The sequence below is a fragment of the Agelaius tricolor genome, unplaced genomic scaffold (genome assembly GCF_023055355.1).
Source record: "Agelaius tricolor isolate 1412-34295 unplaced genomic scaffold, bAgeTri1.0.p SCAF_1, whole genome shotgun sequence".
Taxonomy (NCBI): domain Eukaryota; kingdom Metazoa; phylum Chordata; class Aves; order Passeriformes; family Icteridae; genus Agelaius; species Agelaius tricolor.
In genome coordinates, this window is record NW_027269261.1 from 28,401,831 (window position 1) to 28,416,010 (window position 14,180).

The 14,180-nt window shown below is 38.7% G+C and overlaps 1 protein-coding gene across 1 annotated transcript in view; it reads right to left on the reverse strand.

Annotated features, from left to right (window-relative positions):
• Positions 1–6,501: 6,501 nt before the first annotated feature.
• The window catches only part of BABAM2 (BRISC and BRCA1 A complex member 2), a 164,673-nt gene continuing 156,994 nt past the window's right edge, over positions 6,502–14,180 (reverse strand). Inside the window, exon 12 of the mRNA XM_071428010.1 lies at positions 6,502–8,142. Coding sequence (XP_071284111.1) covers positions 8,079–8,142 — 64 coding nt within the window. The 3' untranslated portion in view covers positions 6,502–8,078. The remainder of the gene's footprint in view (positions 8,143–14,180) is intronic.

Sequence of the window (14,180 nt, forward strand, 5' to 3'; positions counted from 1 at the left end):
TCTCTCTGCTGAGGGCTTGGTGTCCTAGAGATTTGAGCATTTGATGGTGTCACTTCTCGAGGCAGAATTTTTGGTAACTCTTCCCCATAAACACAATCCTACAGACCTGGCAGGAAGCAGTCCTGAAACTGCCTGCAAATCCATTTCAACAGCTTCTTGTAACTTCCCTAATTCTCTGTATGTAACACTAGACACAGGGAGATACTTCTGATGTTTCTTTAAGGTATATGCTTTAAAATCAGCACAAGGTCTTAGCAAACATGGGGGTCTATACAAAGTGATGCTGGTAACTTCCATCACCTTCTAAGTGTTTGCCCTGAATTAACGTCCCTGATTCTTGGGCCTGCTCCAAAGTATCTCAGGAGCAGAGAACATAACAAACACTTCACACAGTAAAGCTAATGTGGGGAACCTTTTGCAACAGTATTTCACAGGAGGGAATGCCACATGAATACATAGTTCATTTCTGAAAAGAGCCATGACCCACGATCCATTTCTAAAGCACCACAATAAAAATAATGTCCAATTCAACAAAATGGCCATGACAAATGGAGAAGAAATAGTCCTGCCACCCACAAGCATGACAAACCAAGTGATTAGGTTATTTTTGAATCTCTCTTATAAAGTACTCCAACAATGGGTAATGCCAGAGGCAGGGAATCAGATTTGCCCAAGCAATGTCCTGACACCACCTCCTCTTCAAACCAGGCACCTCTGAGTGTTCTTTGCAGCCTTGCTTTGGAAAGCCTTTTCCTCATAAACAGGCATTTACCCTTTTTGTACGAGCTTTGTATGAGCAATCCAGGTTGTTGCTGAACACCCATCCACTGGAGGAGAGGAAGGCAGGATCAATTTGTGGGGGTTTTTTGTGCAACCTGCCCCTAATTAGCCCCAAGCAGCAGCTGAGTCACTCCAAGAGTCCTGGGTGCTATTAGGACCAGACACGCCATGGCCCAGTGTATAATTATATACCAGCCAGCAGCGTGTGGAAATGGCTCCATTTACTATCTGACCCCATTAGACAGAAGCTGTCATTTCTTCTTGGCTACCAGGGCTGTGGGAGCTTCTGAGGAACACAACCCAAATTCTCACAGTCCAAACTCATTCAGCCAAACTCACCTCTTACTTGCTGAATCCAGCAGATGCCATTCTCTTTCCTGGCTCACCTGTGAGCTGCCTGAGAGCTCCCCTATAGGCAAGAGGAAAATGGGTGCCTTGAGACACAGCAACCACTGGATACAAGGGACAGGGAGCTGAGTGAGGAAGTCTAGGAAACACAGCCTGCCAATAGTGTCTGTTTCATCAGAGAGCAGACTCAGTAGGCTAAAACACACAAGAAATCACCCCCAGCTGGCAGGGCTGTACTTGAATTGCAGCTGGATTTTGCAGCTGCCTTTTCCTATCGAGGCAGCAAGAGGAAAGGCCTGGCTTCAGCAGCATCAGCAGGGTGGCATTCCCCCCTGGCACAGCTCCTGTGTGGGGCACACAAACGAGCCTGGTCCCTGCTGATGAGCAACCAAAGCCTGTTGCCTCCTCCAGCCGGGATCTCGCAGGCTGCACACAGCACCCGAGCCAGCAGAGACTTTTTGCTGGTGCCCTGGGGAAAAGTGAAGAATGGGTCTGGGCTTTTGTCACCCCAGGCTGCCAGGCTGTCACACACAGCTCAAGTGAGCTTTGCTGGGAGGGCTGTGCAATGCTTGGGCTGCTGCTGATGCTGCAGTTCAGAGGAGAAACGCACGGCTCCAACCTCGAGCTGCTACTCTTGCACCAGTGCTACATCCCCTGCGAAAGACACAAGCAACCTCAACAGCTCTGGTTTTTAAATGAGTACTGAAAAAATTTTGCTGAAAGGGACAGTGGAATAAGGGAAACAGGATGTCAAATTAGGATCAGCTTGAACCATGTCAAACAAACAACGAGGAAATAAAATGTACCCTGATTGCTGGCAGGCTTGAAGGCTCACAAAGTACTTGCCCCACCCAAATCAAGGGCTTGAAATGGAGCAGCAGTGGAACAGAAACCCCTGACAGTGTAAGATTTGCTGCTCCCTAGTACTGCTTTGCCATCCTCAGGGACAGAAAAAGCATCATTAGGGTTTAACTAGAGTTGGATGAAAACATGGAGTACCCCAAGGATCAATTTTCACTGTGGGCAGCTGCAGCACGAAGCATTAATTCTTCACCCTTTCTGGTGACAGGAGAAACACAGGGAGCTGTAGACACAAATAATGTTAGACTTGTAATATGTATTTTGCAATGAAATGCTTGCTTTACTTCCTGTTGTTTAGAACTGCATTTATTCTTCAGCACTGCAAGAAAAACCTCCTGTATTTTGTACTTGGTGCACATTTAAAGGCCCATATATTGTAGACTCAGCAAGTGGCATGGCAGATGCCAAACCTTGCTTCCTTTCTGATTTCTTGATGATTTAAGACCTATTTTCAGCAGCTGATACTGGTTTCCCCCCTTGCCTTTTAGCTTGGTAACTACCACTTCAACAAAATAGTGTTTGTGCAGTGCCTTGGAACCAAGAACTGAGCTTTGTAACATCAGACAGTGAATAGAATAAGAAAAGCAGGACTAAAATCACCTACATACCATGTGCCTTTCAAAGCACATGCTTAGAAATATATGGCAAAACCCTTGAGTTCTTCCAGAATAATAATTTGACTGCTAGATTTTTATTTCCTACATAGCTAAAATGACTTGCGTGTTTCTGATATTTGTGTTGTTTACCTTGCCCCAGAACAAAGTTTGAAATTATTCTCTGAATCTACAGAAATCAGTAAAACAAAATATTAAAAAAAACCTGCACTGTTTATTGACATTTTTCAGACTTACTGGCTTTCCCTGTAGGGGTAAACCTATTGATGCAAAGTATAAACAGGAAAAGATAGTGTCTGATCAATGCTTTATTTAGGTGCAGGCTTCCTTCAGGAAAGCACAAGTCACTTTGCCTCTGCTAACTTGCTAACATGGAAATTAAATGAAGAGTTGGTAAAAAAAAAATGCACCCAGTGCCATCAGCATGATTATCCTCTCTGATCTGGAAATAGCCTTTCCTCAGAATTCTTCTGTTGTGGAGAACACAACACTTAGCTTAGTAAATAAAAACCAGCTTCTACTTATTTTTACAGCAAATAATTCTATATTTAATGTAGGCCCACAAGATGTTGGCATATACCTTGTTGCCTTGTTAAAAGAAAGAACTCAAGTTTGCTAAAAATAGTAGTAACTAGTAAGGATGAAGCAAAATTGTCCCAGAGGAGGACAGAGACCAGAAAATAAACACTGAAAAGGAGGTAATTTAAGGGATTTTCAGTAACATTTAAGAAGTAATAGTAACTTTTAGGATCGGTGAGTGTTACAATGCATCAATTACAGAGACAAAGTAATTTAAGGCAAGAGTGCTCACTGGCAGTTCAGCTTGGTCACAGACTTCATTTGCTTTGCAGGGCAAGGAACAGCACCCCATAATCAACAATTGTGGTCATAAGCTGTGTCCAAAGCTTGCTACCTCCTTGCAGCACATCTCACAAAGCTAGAAAGGTGAGAAACTCCCCTTCTGCATGGACAAAGGACTCGCCCCTTCATCCCCATGTCACTGCTGCACAGACACGGCACTAGAAATGAGTTTCACACCTGCTCTGGTGACCCTCAAGTGCTGCTGCAGGTTTGCACTGCCTGCTGCTCCCCTGGTTAAGGGAACTGACACAGAAGGATGTCTGAGCTGCAGTGCCTACTCATCACTTACACAGGTTTCTGAGCTCTGCTAAAACCCCAGCCTTGTATTAGGGGGCACTGCTCAATGGACAGCACTCCAGATCTAATCCTCTCTTTCCTAGGCAGGAAGTCTCTGTGTAAAACCACCTGAAGTGAGACTTAAAGTACTGCACTTCATGGCTAAATTCCATCCACTGACTGAATCACCAAAGATGAATTATTGCTGTAGGTTCCAGACAGGATGAGAGAAAGGGAACATACAGAGAAACATCCCTAGGGAGGGTTTCACAATGCACAGGAGATCCATGCTAACTCCAGCAATGATCTTGTCTCAAGAACTGACTCAAGTCTACTCTCTGTATGAATGGGAGGATGTTCAAGGACAGTGACAATACCAAAATGTGCCAATTCAGCAAATGAAAATTGCCAGTCAACGAAGCAGTGGCCAGCACAATGGAAAGATCAATGAAGGCCAAACAATGTAGGGTATAGTTACCTTTTATTTATTCTCCCAGCTGTTTGTCCAGTCTTTCCAGCAAGTTCACAAAAAGTCTGACTTTGAATCCATAAGATTTGGTATTACTTCTAGGACAGTGGATTATGTATGCAGATGGATAAAGGCTTGACTCTAAGTTTGTGATTTAAGGACCTTTGGAAAACTGTGCATTAGCAGGGCTTAGTAACTCAACACTTACTGCATTCTTTAATCAAAGCTAGGACAGTGTAGAGTTTAGGCTTTTCAATACATTTGCAACATTGCTATTTTTCTCCTACATTTTGTGGTTCTCATAAGCCAAGGAAAATAGCCTAGGTCTGACTGCTCCCTTCAATTGCATATCTCACATAATAGGGAAGGAAGTGCTGAGAGTCTCAGTGCTGTTAAACTGGCCACAATGGAAATTATAATAAAGCAGGAGATAACAGAAATAACTCAACTCATCAGAGCCCAACTTTTGTGGCTAACATAAATGCCTTCAGTGGGTACTTGGTTTGATATAAAATTATTCAAATGAACCCTCTCTTCTGGTGTAGTATTTCTATGGCAATTCTCCTGGAGAGAAGCTTCCATTCATTTCAGTGTCTCTCCTCTCAATACCCCATTTGGAGAGCTAACACTCCCAATACTTCTAAGAGCTATTAGAAAGAAAATAAAATATACATAAAATAGTTCTACTTTTGAGAACTATTAGAAAGGGATCCATGTAGGTCAAAGAGTGAAGGGTGACCTTGAAATAAAGAAAACGTTCATTTAGTGTACTAAAACTCCTTCTAATCTGAAATTTAAATACAAACAGTGCAGTTTTTCATCTTTTTTACCTTTTGTTTCCTCCCCAAAATACTAGCAATTGTAGCATGGCATTAAAATTAGACTGAAACAATTGACTTGTTTCTATGTATATTGTGAAAAGTTGGTCAAACTGTTGAATTCAACACAATGAATTCCTGGTTTAGGCTTTTTGTACCCTAAAAATGCTTTCTTATGTGGGTTCTAAAACTCTTTAATAATAAAGCAGTTCATTGACCAAAATGACTAGGACTGAGGTGAAGGATGCATTTTTGGTTGGGAATAAATCTAAATTCTGAAGAGTGGACCTCTTTTCAAACTATCTTGCAATTGCTAGCCTTTGAAGTATGGTAACTTCTGAGAAGCTAAAAAAATAAATAACTGGTGCCACTTGGGCAATCAGGTACATAAAGCACACACTGTGTTCATGGAGCAATCAGTATAACACTGAATCAAAGACAAACTTATAAAATGTAAGATTCCAGGAATGTACTGATGCAACCTAAGGGTTTGGTTCATACCTTTTGAAGATGTCTAGAGATTGTTTCTATCAGATTTAGAACACTATGAGAACAAATGTTTTTCATTAGCCATCCTTCCTCTCCTACCCCATTCACAAGGTTGGCTTATTCTTGAACATGTGTCTGTGGCTTTGGCTTTTACCTGAAGAAATGTAGACGTGAGATCATCCCAGTATACTAAACAATATTTTGTTCTTAGTCACCTGAGGTTGTTCAGTTATGATTTTGCTATTCACATAAAACCATTACTTTCTGTGAGGATCCATAAAATCAGAAAGTTTTAAGAGAGCTACAAAAAGAAAACCTCAAAAACAGCAAAAGTGAAATTAGAGCTAAGCAGTAGCCATAAAATAAGTCAGCAAAAAATTATGTAAAAAGTAAAAAAATAAAAACAAATAAAACAATAGTCTGTGTGTTAATGCTTATCTAAAATAACTCCCTAATCTACAAAAAAGTATATCTAGCAAAATATTAAAAAGTTCTAACCTTAATAATAAAACTCTGTGCATTGTGTTTTAAAGCTTACAAGCAAGTATTGTATTCAAAATAAGCAAGCATTGTTTTAACCAAAAGTAAGAGTGCTTATAGTAGTTAAATAAAACTACTGTCCATATGCTTTCACTTTGTGTAATTAGTCAAAAAACTTTTTTAAAAAGTTGTAACATTAACTTCTTAATCTACTGCCTAAGATGTGAACTAATAACATCTTCCCAATGTCATAACCACGTAATGGAACTAATGCTACAAAATAAAACAACTCAAAATGCATTCCTAACAATCCCATCCTATTCGTAATTTGTACATAGCCCCCAACCAGTGATAACCTCCCACATCTGCTCTAAGCATGCCAAAGCCTCATGCAGTGTCACCACAGAGGGAATTCAGGCTCAGACCTTTGAAACTGTGGACAGTGCTCAGATAATGCACTGAGAAAGGGGTGGGTCACAGCACAGAATACACCTTCTCTGCAGACTTACAATAAAACTTCTTATTCTTTTATTTATTCTTACAATACAGATTTTGTTTGCAGCTTAATTTTCAGCCAAGAACTTCAGTATTAAACATAAATTAAATTTTGCTCACAAACTAGCTAAAAATACTTGTAGTTTCTAGAGGCGAATTATTTGCGTAATTCTTAATTATTAAGGTTCACGACACAAACCCCATCCTGTATTTCCTAGGTGAATTTAAACCCTGAAAAGCACTACTTTTCATGCCAAATAACAAGCTGTAGAAAGGGTAGGAGAATACTGCCAATCAAGCAGCTTGACGAGACTTCCTTGCACGTGATGCCATAGTGTATAATTTAAAATAAAATGTTTTCCAGTTCCACTGTATCAGCTGCATACTATTCATTTAGTTCCTTGTATTTAGCAGAAGTAGGGCACATTTTCCAGATACCATTTATAAGCCAACATACTCTGTTAATTTTATTCCTTACTGGAAAGTACCTTGGTCTATTCACAAATAAACTGGGGAAGTGACATTGTGACCATTAGTCCCAACTGGTGTTCCTGACACAAGCAGGAAAGAAAGGATGAATAGGCAGGATTTTCCATTTGGCATTTCAGAATTAGGGGAGGTAATGTTTCCAGTTATATACACTTAAAAATATTTTCTGAGAAGATATGCTGAACTTAAGCATTAAGCTAAATACCTATAGCCCTGCATTATTTCATCAGCTATTTTCCAAGACATCACTCATTCCTTTGTTGAAAGTTTGCCTCTTAACAGTATTTATCTTATTTGGAAAAATTACAGGTCTATGAAAGAGCTTTATTTTCTTATACTGCTTTATATAACTAGTTACTTGCATGTTGGTACTAAAGAAACAGAACTTTTTTGAAGTGGCAAGGGGCACTCATTAGGAAAACAAGAAAAATTTACAACTGGAAATGAAAACAAAGCATAAAAACCTAACATTTCACACAAAATGAGCTTTCAACAGAAGTATTAGAAAAACCACCAAACCTCAAACACCTTGCCATATTAACTTCAGACCAACTGGAAAGGCACTGAGAACTGAAGTGTGCAATTCATATCCATACCTGTGAGAGTAACAACCACAGTGAGACACAAACCTCTGAGGCATACAGAATATGGCACTGTACAGTCCATTAGGCATTCCTGGTACATACGGCAGTTTTGTGTTTCCTTAGGATGAGCTGAAAATGTTAACTAAATGTACACATTACATCATATTTCCATGGGGAAGAGCAGTCCAATTTAGACCATCTGATGATGAGGAAACAAGGCATAACATACAGGACATTGTTGGCACATGAAAGTGTTATCCTATCAATACACACATTTGAAATTTATATATAAAGGAATGGTGGTGGCAGAGGCAAAGGGGCAGGACTAATATCAAATATTCAGTTCTAAGCATGCTAGTGAGGTCTTTGTTTCATAAACTGAAGCTACCAAAACCAGTTCAGAGGCAAGAAAGCACTTATCAAGATAGTCCAACCCATTTCCAGGCATCCTTCTTCTGGGCTGACATGTGCAGACTGAAGGATCTGTCCAGTGTAGTTTCCATTCCCAAAGCTTCTAAAGCTTCCCATTGGCAAATGCTGCCTCCTGGAACTGAGGGACAAATGTCTTGAAATATGTCCTAGTGAAAAGAACAGAAAATATATGATTAGGAAGGAGTAATCTTAAAAGCATGAATTGAAGCACTTGATGTTTCCCATGTTTTCTATTTCCCCTATGTGGAGAAGGCTTCACATATGGTACAAAAGGCCCAAAGACAGACAAGGCAATGGAGCAGGAAATAGTGAAGAGAAGTCAGAATATGTGTAGGAGATAAGCTCTTTATCTGTCTCAGAAACCTTGACACAATACTGTCACTGCTGATGGCAGCAGTTTACATGAAATGCAGCAAATAAATACTAACAACATTGTATGAATGGTAAGTCCTTTTATTAAACTTCAACATCTATAGGATAATGCCCTTTTTTAAAGTGTGCTTTGTATATTTTGGATCTTAGTCTATCTTCTTTGCAAAGGATCAAGTGACTCATAAATCCATAAAATGAGCTAACCCTACATATCCAAAATTGAGTTAGAACTCTACCTTTGAGATTTTTTTGCTGAGATCCAGGGATGCCCTTTACTTGCCAATTATATTAGAAGCTGCTTTATCATTCTGCCTTTGGTTTCTGCCTACTGCATTTTGCACCAAACTTTCAATTTCTTTATTTTTTAAAATTTTGTTTTCTATTTCTATCACTGGTCTCTATAAATTTCTCTCCTGTTCTCACCGAGGAGAATTCTAAAGTGAGAATAGCTGCAATGTCATTTATTAGATTCCTGATCTCTCAGCTGGTTTACCTCCTGAAGCAAACACACACTGATCAGCTTCACAATCATGATGTGTTTCATAACTGCAGTAGAAGCTTTGGCAATCACTGAACAGCAACCATACTTCCTCACACCTAAAAACATTGCAAGACCACGAAGGGAATGCTCCTCTCTCTTTGTGAGGTTGTGCCTGGCAAATTAATTAACAGATTGCTGCAGTCAGCTTTTGTGCACAAGATAAAAATACATATGAGATGCTGTCCAAAGGTTAAAAGAGCAATGGAAAGTAAAAGCATTTCTGGACTGAGGAGCTGATCCCAGAAATGGAAACAACCATAATAAAGAGGATAACCAGCACACACATTTTATAGCATATACAGATTGTGCTGTGTATTTACAGAACACACTTAGGTTTATTGAAGCAAAGTTCAGAAAACAACCCTAATAATCATGCCTGCAAAAGTGATCGTTCCTGCTGGCACACACACCAACATAAACCAGCTGAGAAGGTCTGCCTGTCTCCTGATCTCAACAGCTGGGTGCCATTTCTGTATCTGTGCTTTTTCTACCATACCTTTGAAATTGTAGCTTTTGTAAGTCCTGTTTAATTCTATGTGTTTTGCTAGCTCATGGAGTACCTCCTGCATGTTGTCAATGTCAGGACCTATCCCTTTTACTTGTCCTTGCTTTATCTCTCCTAACATTTAATTATGCTTCTCTGCTTGCTTATTTTAAACAGCTTCCCCCTTCCCCTTTGATACCTTCTCTGCAGAATCTCTTCATGCACGTGATCTCATCAACTTGATAAATGTTACTTAAAACTTCCTTCTTCCAAAACTGTAGAAATTCTTAATCATTAAATGGGATACAATCAGAATTATTTTCCTACATTTTATTTCTTTTTCTCCATAGCATTTCTGTGCTTTGTATTAAACCCACACTTAGTGCATTATATGCAGTAATTATATATGCCTTTTCTGTTAGGTAAATTCCAGAATGAATGCTTATGATACCACAAACATCCTCCCACACCAACTTTATCTACACTTGCATCCTTTCTTTTCACTGATTCCTGCAGGAGAGCTTGTATCCATTCCTGCAAAACCAAGTCTAACACCTCCCTACATTCTGATCAGATGTACTGTGTCAATGAAGATGTTATTTCACTGGTAGTTCATATGAACCTCTTGGCAATGTTCCATAGACTACAAAAATTCCTTTAGTACGTCATTATTTTAAATGTCTGCTTTTTTTCTTTTTATACCTTAAAGTACATGCTTAAAGTTGCCCTTATCATTTTGGTCTTCTCCAGACTGAAGCAAATGCAGTACCACAAGTGTACTCAGGTTATGTTCCTCCATTTCTGTCCCTCTCTCATATACCTTAAGTATCTCAGATGAAACAAAATCAGAGATAATTATGGTTCATCACACCTACCACAAAAAAAAATAATTAACACTGCTCCCTTAACCCCCCCCAAACTAAACCAAACCAGGCCCTGCTAAGAGATCCAAAAGCCCAGTGTGTCTGATAGGACTGTCTCAGCTACAGCACATTTAGTAGATTGAAGAGGAAAGATGGGAAAGTAGGAAAAGGTAAGTGAAACTCCTTAATGAACACTGAAAACTTTTTTCTAGATTTTTTCTTTTCATCCGAAAGTCTGGGACAAAACCATGTGTTAAAATACCTGAATTTCCTGTGAAATGGAAATGACAACATTTTAATTACAACAATCTCTGCAGTGGTCACCAGTAAGGAGGAAAAGAAGCAGCAATCACCTTCTGAGTGAGTTTCATCTATTGACCATCTGGCATTGAAGTCAAAGTTCACATGTTTCTGCCCAAATAGGACCATGACACAAAATATTATGTTACGACAGATGAGATGAAATAATTTTGAGAGAAATAGAAAAATTTTTGAAGGACAATACTCTGCTATAGACTGCATGGTAAAGGCATCTTTCACATGCAATACTATTCCTAGAAAGATTTTAAATCAAGAGACAACACTCGTGCTCTAGCGTCCTGTACATGCAGGCACAGAGAAACATGAATGTGAATATAAACATGAACTTTGGAAAAAGATAAAAAAGATCCATTTCTCATATTCTATTCATATTAACACATTCACATGAATTACACCTTCAATAACTATGATCTGTGCTATACCATAGGGATTCATATAAAACTATCTGAAAGTTGGTATTTTTTTAAGAAACTTTGCCACATGATATTCTCAAGTTATCTCCAAACTATTTTGAAATTATTACTTTTATATACACTAGATATGTTTTTCAGCTCTGGAGAACTGTTATTAAAAAACCCAACAACAGTAATTTAGGTACCTGTCGAATTACACTGAAGGTGAAGAAAGCTAACTTGACCTATGGTCTCTCAGGGCTCTGTCAAATGGCAGAAATCAGCTTTTGATCAATACCTTTTCTTCTTTCTGGGAAAGATGGAGATCTTTCTTTCTCCAGCTTTCATTTACCATGTTCTTGGTGGGTCTGTATCACACTGACCTTATACCAAGCTCAGAAGACCTGCATAAATTCTCCTGTAAGTACAGGGAAACTCATTTGTACAAAGTACACAGGTATTCTTCACGTGAGTATAGAGTACAATCAACACTCATGTAAAGAAAGTAAAACACACACTGAGTGTTGCATCCTTCTCACAATGGTTTTGATTCCAGCTTAAACAGTGTTCAAAAAGTTGCTTTCTTTTCAGCCTAGAGTGGGTGCCAATCTTCATACACTTATGGGAACATGTCTAACACTTTGTTGAGCTTCTTATAATACTCCATTGTTTTTTGTCTATTCATTTTTGTTCCCTCAAATGGTCATTTTCCAAGTTCAAGGTAGTAAGTTATGAGGTTTCTATGGAAATTTTTCTTCATCACTCCAGAAAACAACACATTTTGCTGTAGTTAACCACTATATATACTTGACACAGTACAATGAATTCCACGTGCTATGCTCAAGGACATCTGTTGAGAGTAAAGCACTTCTCTTTCCTTCATTTTATTATCCAGGGGAAAGAAAGTCTTGCTGTAATTGCAAGTGGTAAGTATCTAAAAGAAGGTAGAATTGGCTCACGCTGTTTACATATTTCCCAGTGATATGAAACACTGAGTGTGGTACAAGGTCTCCAGAAGCCCATACATGTCTAAATCCCAGGGTGTGGGTTTGCTGTGCTTAAAACATACTTGACTCAGAATTCACATGTTTTTGTGAAATTTCATTCTAATTGTACTGTTTTTTTTTCCCAGGGTAATTTAGTGCTGGGTTTTTAAAATGCAGTTGGCAGAAAATCTGCATTGACCACTTGATAATACCTTTTCCCTTCACATATCCATGCTGAAAATCTGCAAAGATTTTAAATTATGTAGCTGCAATCTCCCATCAAACAACGCTTCCCATATATTTATGGTGATAGCATTCTAAGACCCACACACTCAATTTCTGCTGTTGCTTTTGCTGGACTGGTACTATAGCCAGCTATACAATTGTGTTCTAGTTACTGCTGCTGGTGTAATGAAGTTAAAAGGGTTGTTTAGGTGTTTCTATTTCTCTTAAAATCTTCATGTGGCAAATTCAGAGTAGAAGATCAAGACTCAAACTCTGTGAGGAAAACAGCATACAACATGTTGTACCAATGAGATTTCTGCTTTTTATGTCTGGGACAAGGGCAATCATCATGGGGTGATGAATCATCTTCCCAAGTCATTCACAAAATATATTCCCCCTAAACTCCTCAGTTTATAACTGCCAAGATTTCCAGCATGCTGATCTCAAATTCACCCTATTTGCACTCATGTTTTATTTGTTTCAGCTTAAGATGTGGGACTTTGAAGTGCTTTTTCCATCAAGAGATGATTTGAGGAAAATTAAGGGGATGAAATCATCATGATGGTCCACATCAACAACAGACTTAGCAGTACAGCAACACTTCTACTACCAGCACAGTGTCCTTATTGGCAAATTAAAGCCCTTGAGCCACAATCTTTATCTTTTCACAAAGACCTTCTCTCACTGCATTAGGCACACGTGTTGTGCTCCTTCTCGTCTGAAGGCAGACTTACATTTGGATATTTTTTCTACTACTGGCTTTGAGAGCAAACTTTATTCTTAAATATTACCCATTATTTCAATATTTTAGTAAGTACTGAAACAGATATTTAATTCTGTAAATATCTGGCTCTAATTATAGACCTTTAGTGTATTCAAAATCATAGTAGCCAGTGTATTTGACAAATACATCAATTTTCTCCTACTCTAGGCAAGGCATACATAATATGTATGAATTCTTTTCTAAAATTTTTCAAGTTAATAGATCTGACTTGGGCAGGCACTCCTGTAAGTCATGGTGATCTCTGAATAATTCTACTTAATCCTTCCAAGTCTTCTGGAGTAAGGCCTGTATTTAGTACCCCATTCTCCTCAGTAGTTCTCTATTGTCTGAACTGTCCAGCAGGTAAATTGAGTTTGTTTGAATAATCCTGGGACTGAGGTAAGGACTGAATTGTATCTGTCCAGCTGCATGAGATAGAACCAAGAATCCCAGGCATCTGTCCCAACAGCTGTCCACTTCTTTTAAAGGAATTGTATCTCTAGGATTTACATCATTTTGCATCCCATATTTCTTTCCTGCTGTACCCTAGAAGAACTGCTTCAAGACATCTACAAGTTTCTTCAAATCCACTGAATCCTGATAGAACAACATCAACTCTATAGATGACTGATCTTCATAATTTAGCTGGAACAGCAATGTTCTCCCTCTTTCAATCAAATCTGGTGAAAACAGGAATTAAGAAGGGTGTAGGTCAGAGTGAAGGACATACTGAGGCTTCTTGAGGTTTTTGACCTATTCCTTCCAGACTAGTATTATTATGCTGACACTTTGCAATAAAATCTTGTTAAACTATTTCAACACTATAGACATATTAGAATTATAAAAGATCTTCTCCAGGCTTTATCAATGTCACCTGATTACTCACTTTCTGAAGTACAAAGTATTTTTGCATGGATCATACATACATATGTAATGTGCCTTTGTATTTTTGTGTTCCTGTTGAAACTTGTTTGACACAGTGAAAACTTGTTTTGAAAATACTGACCATCTACAACAATACCTTTTGGATGCCAGATGAGAGGATTTGTTCTCCCATGACCACACAGGCACATCCAGCTGATTTGGTTCATGTAACCCCTAAAAATTCATCTCCTCTACAGAAGCTATTTACCATAACCTTCAAAACTTTCTAAGATTTCCTGTTTGTTTCTGGCAGAACAAAACCAAAGATGCCAACCAGTCTTTTTTTTACAGATAAAAGTTTTCTTTCTAAATT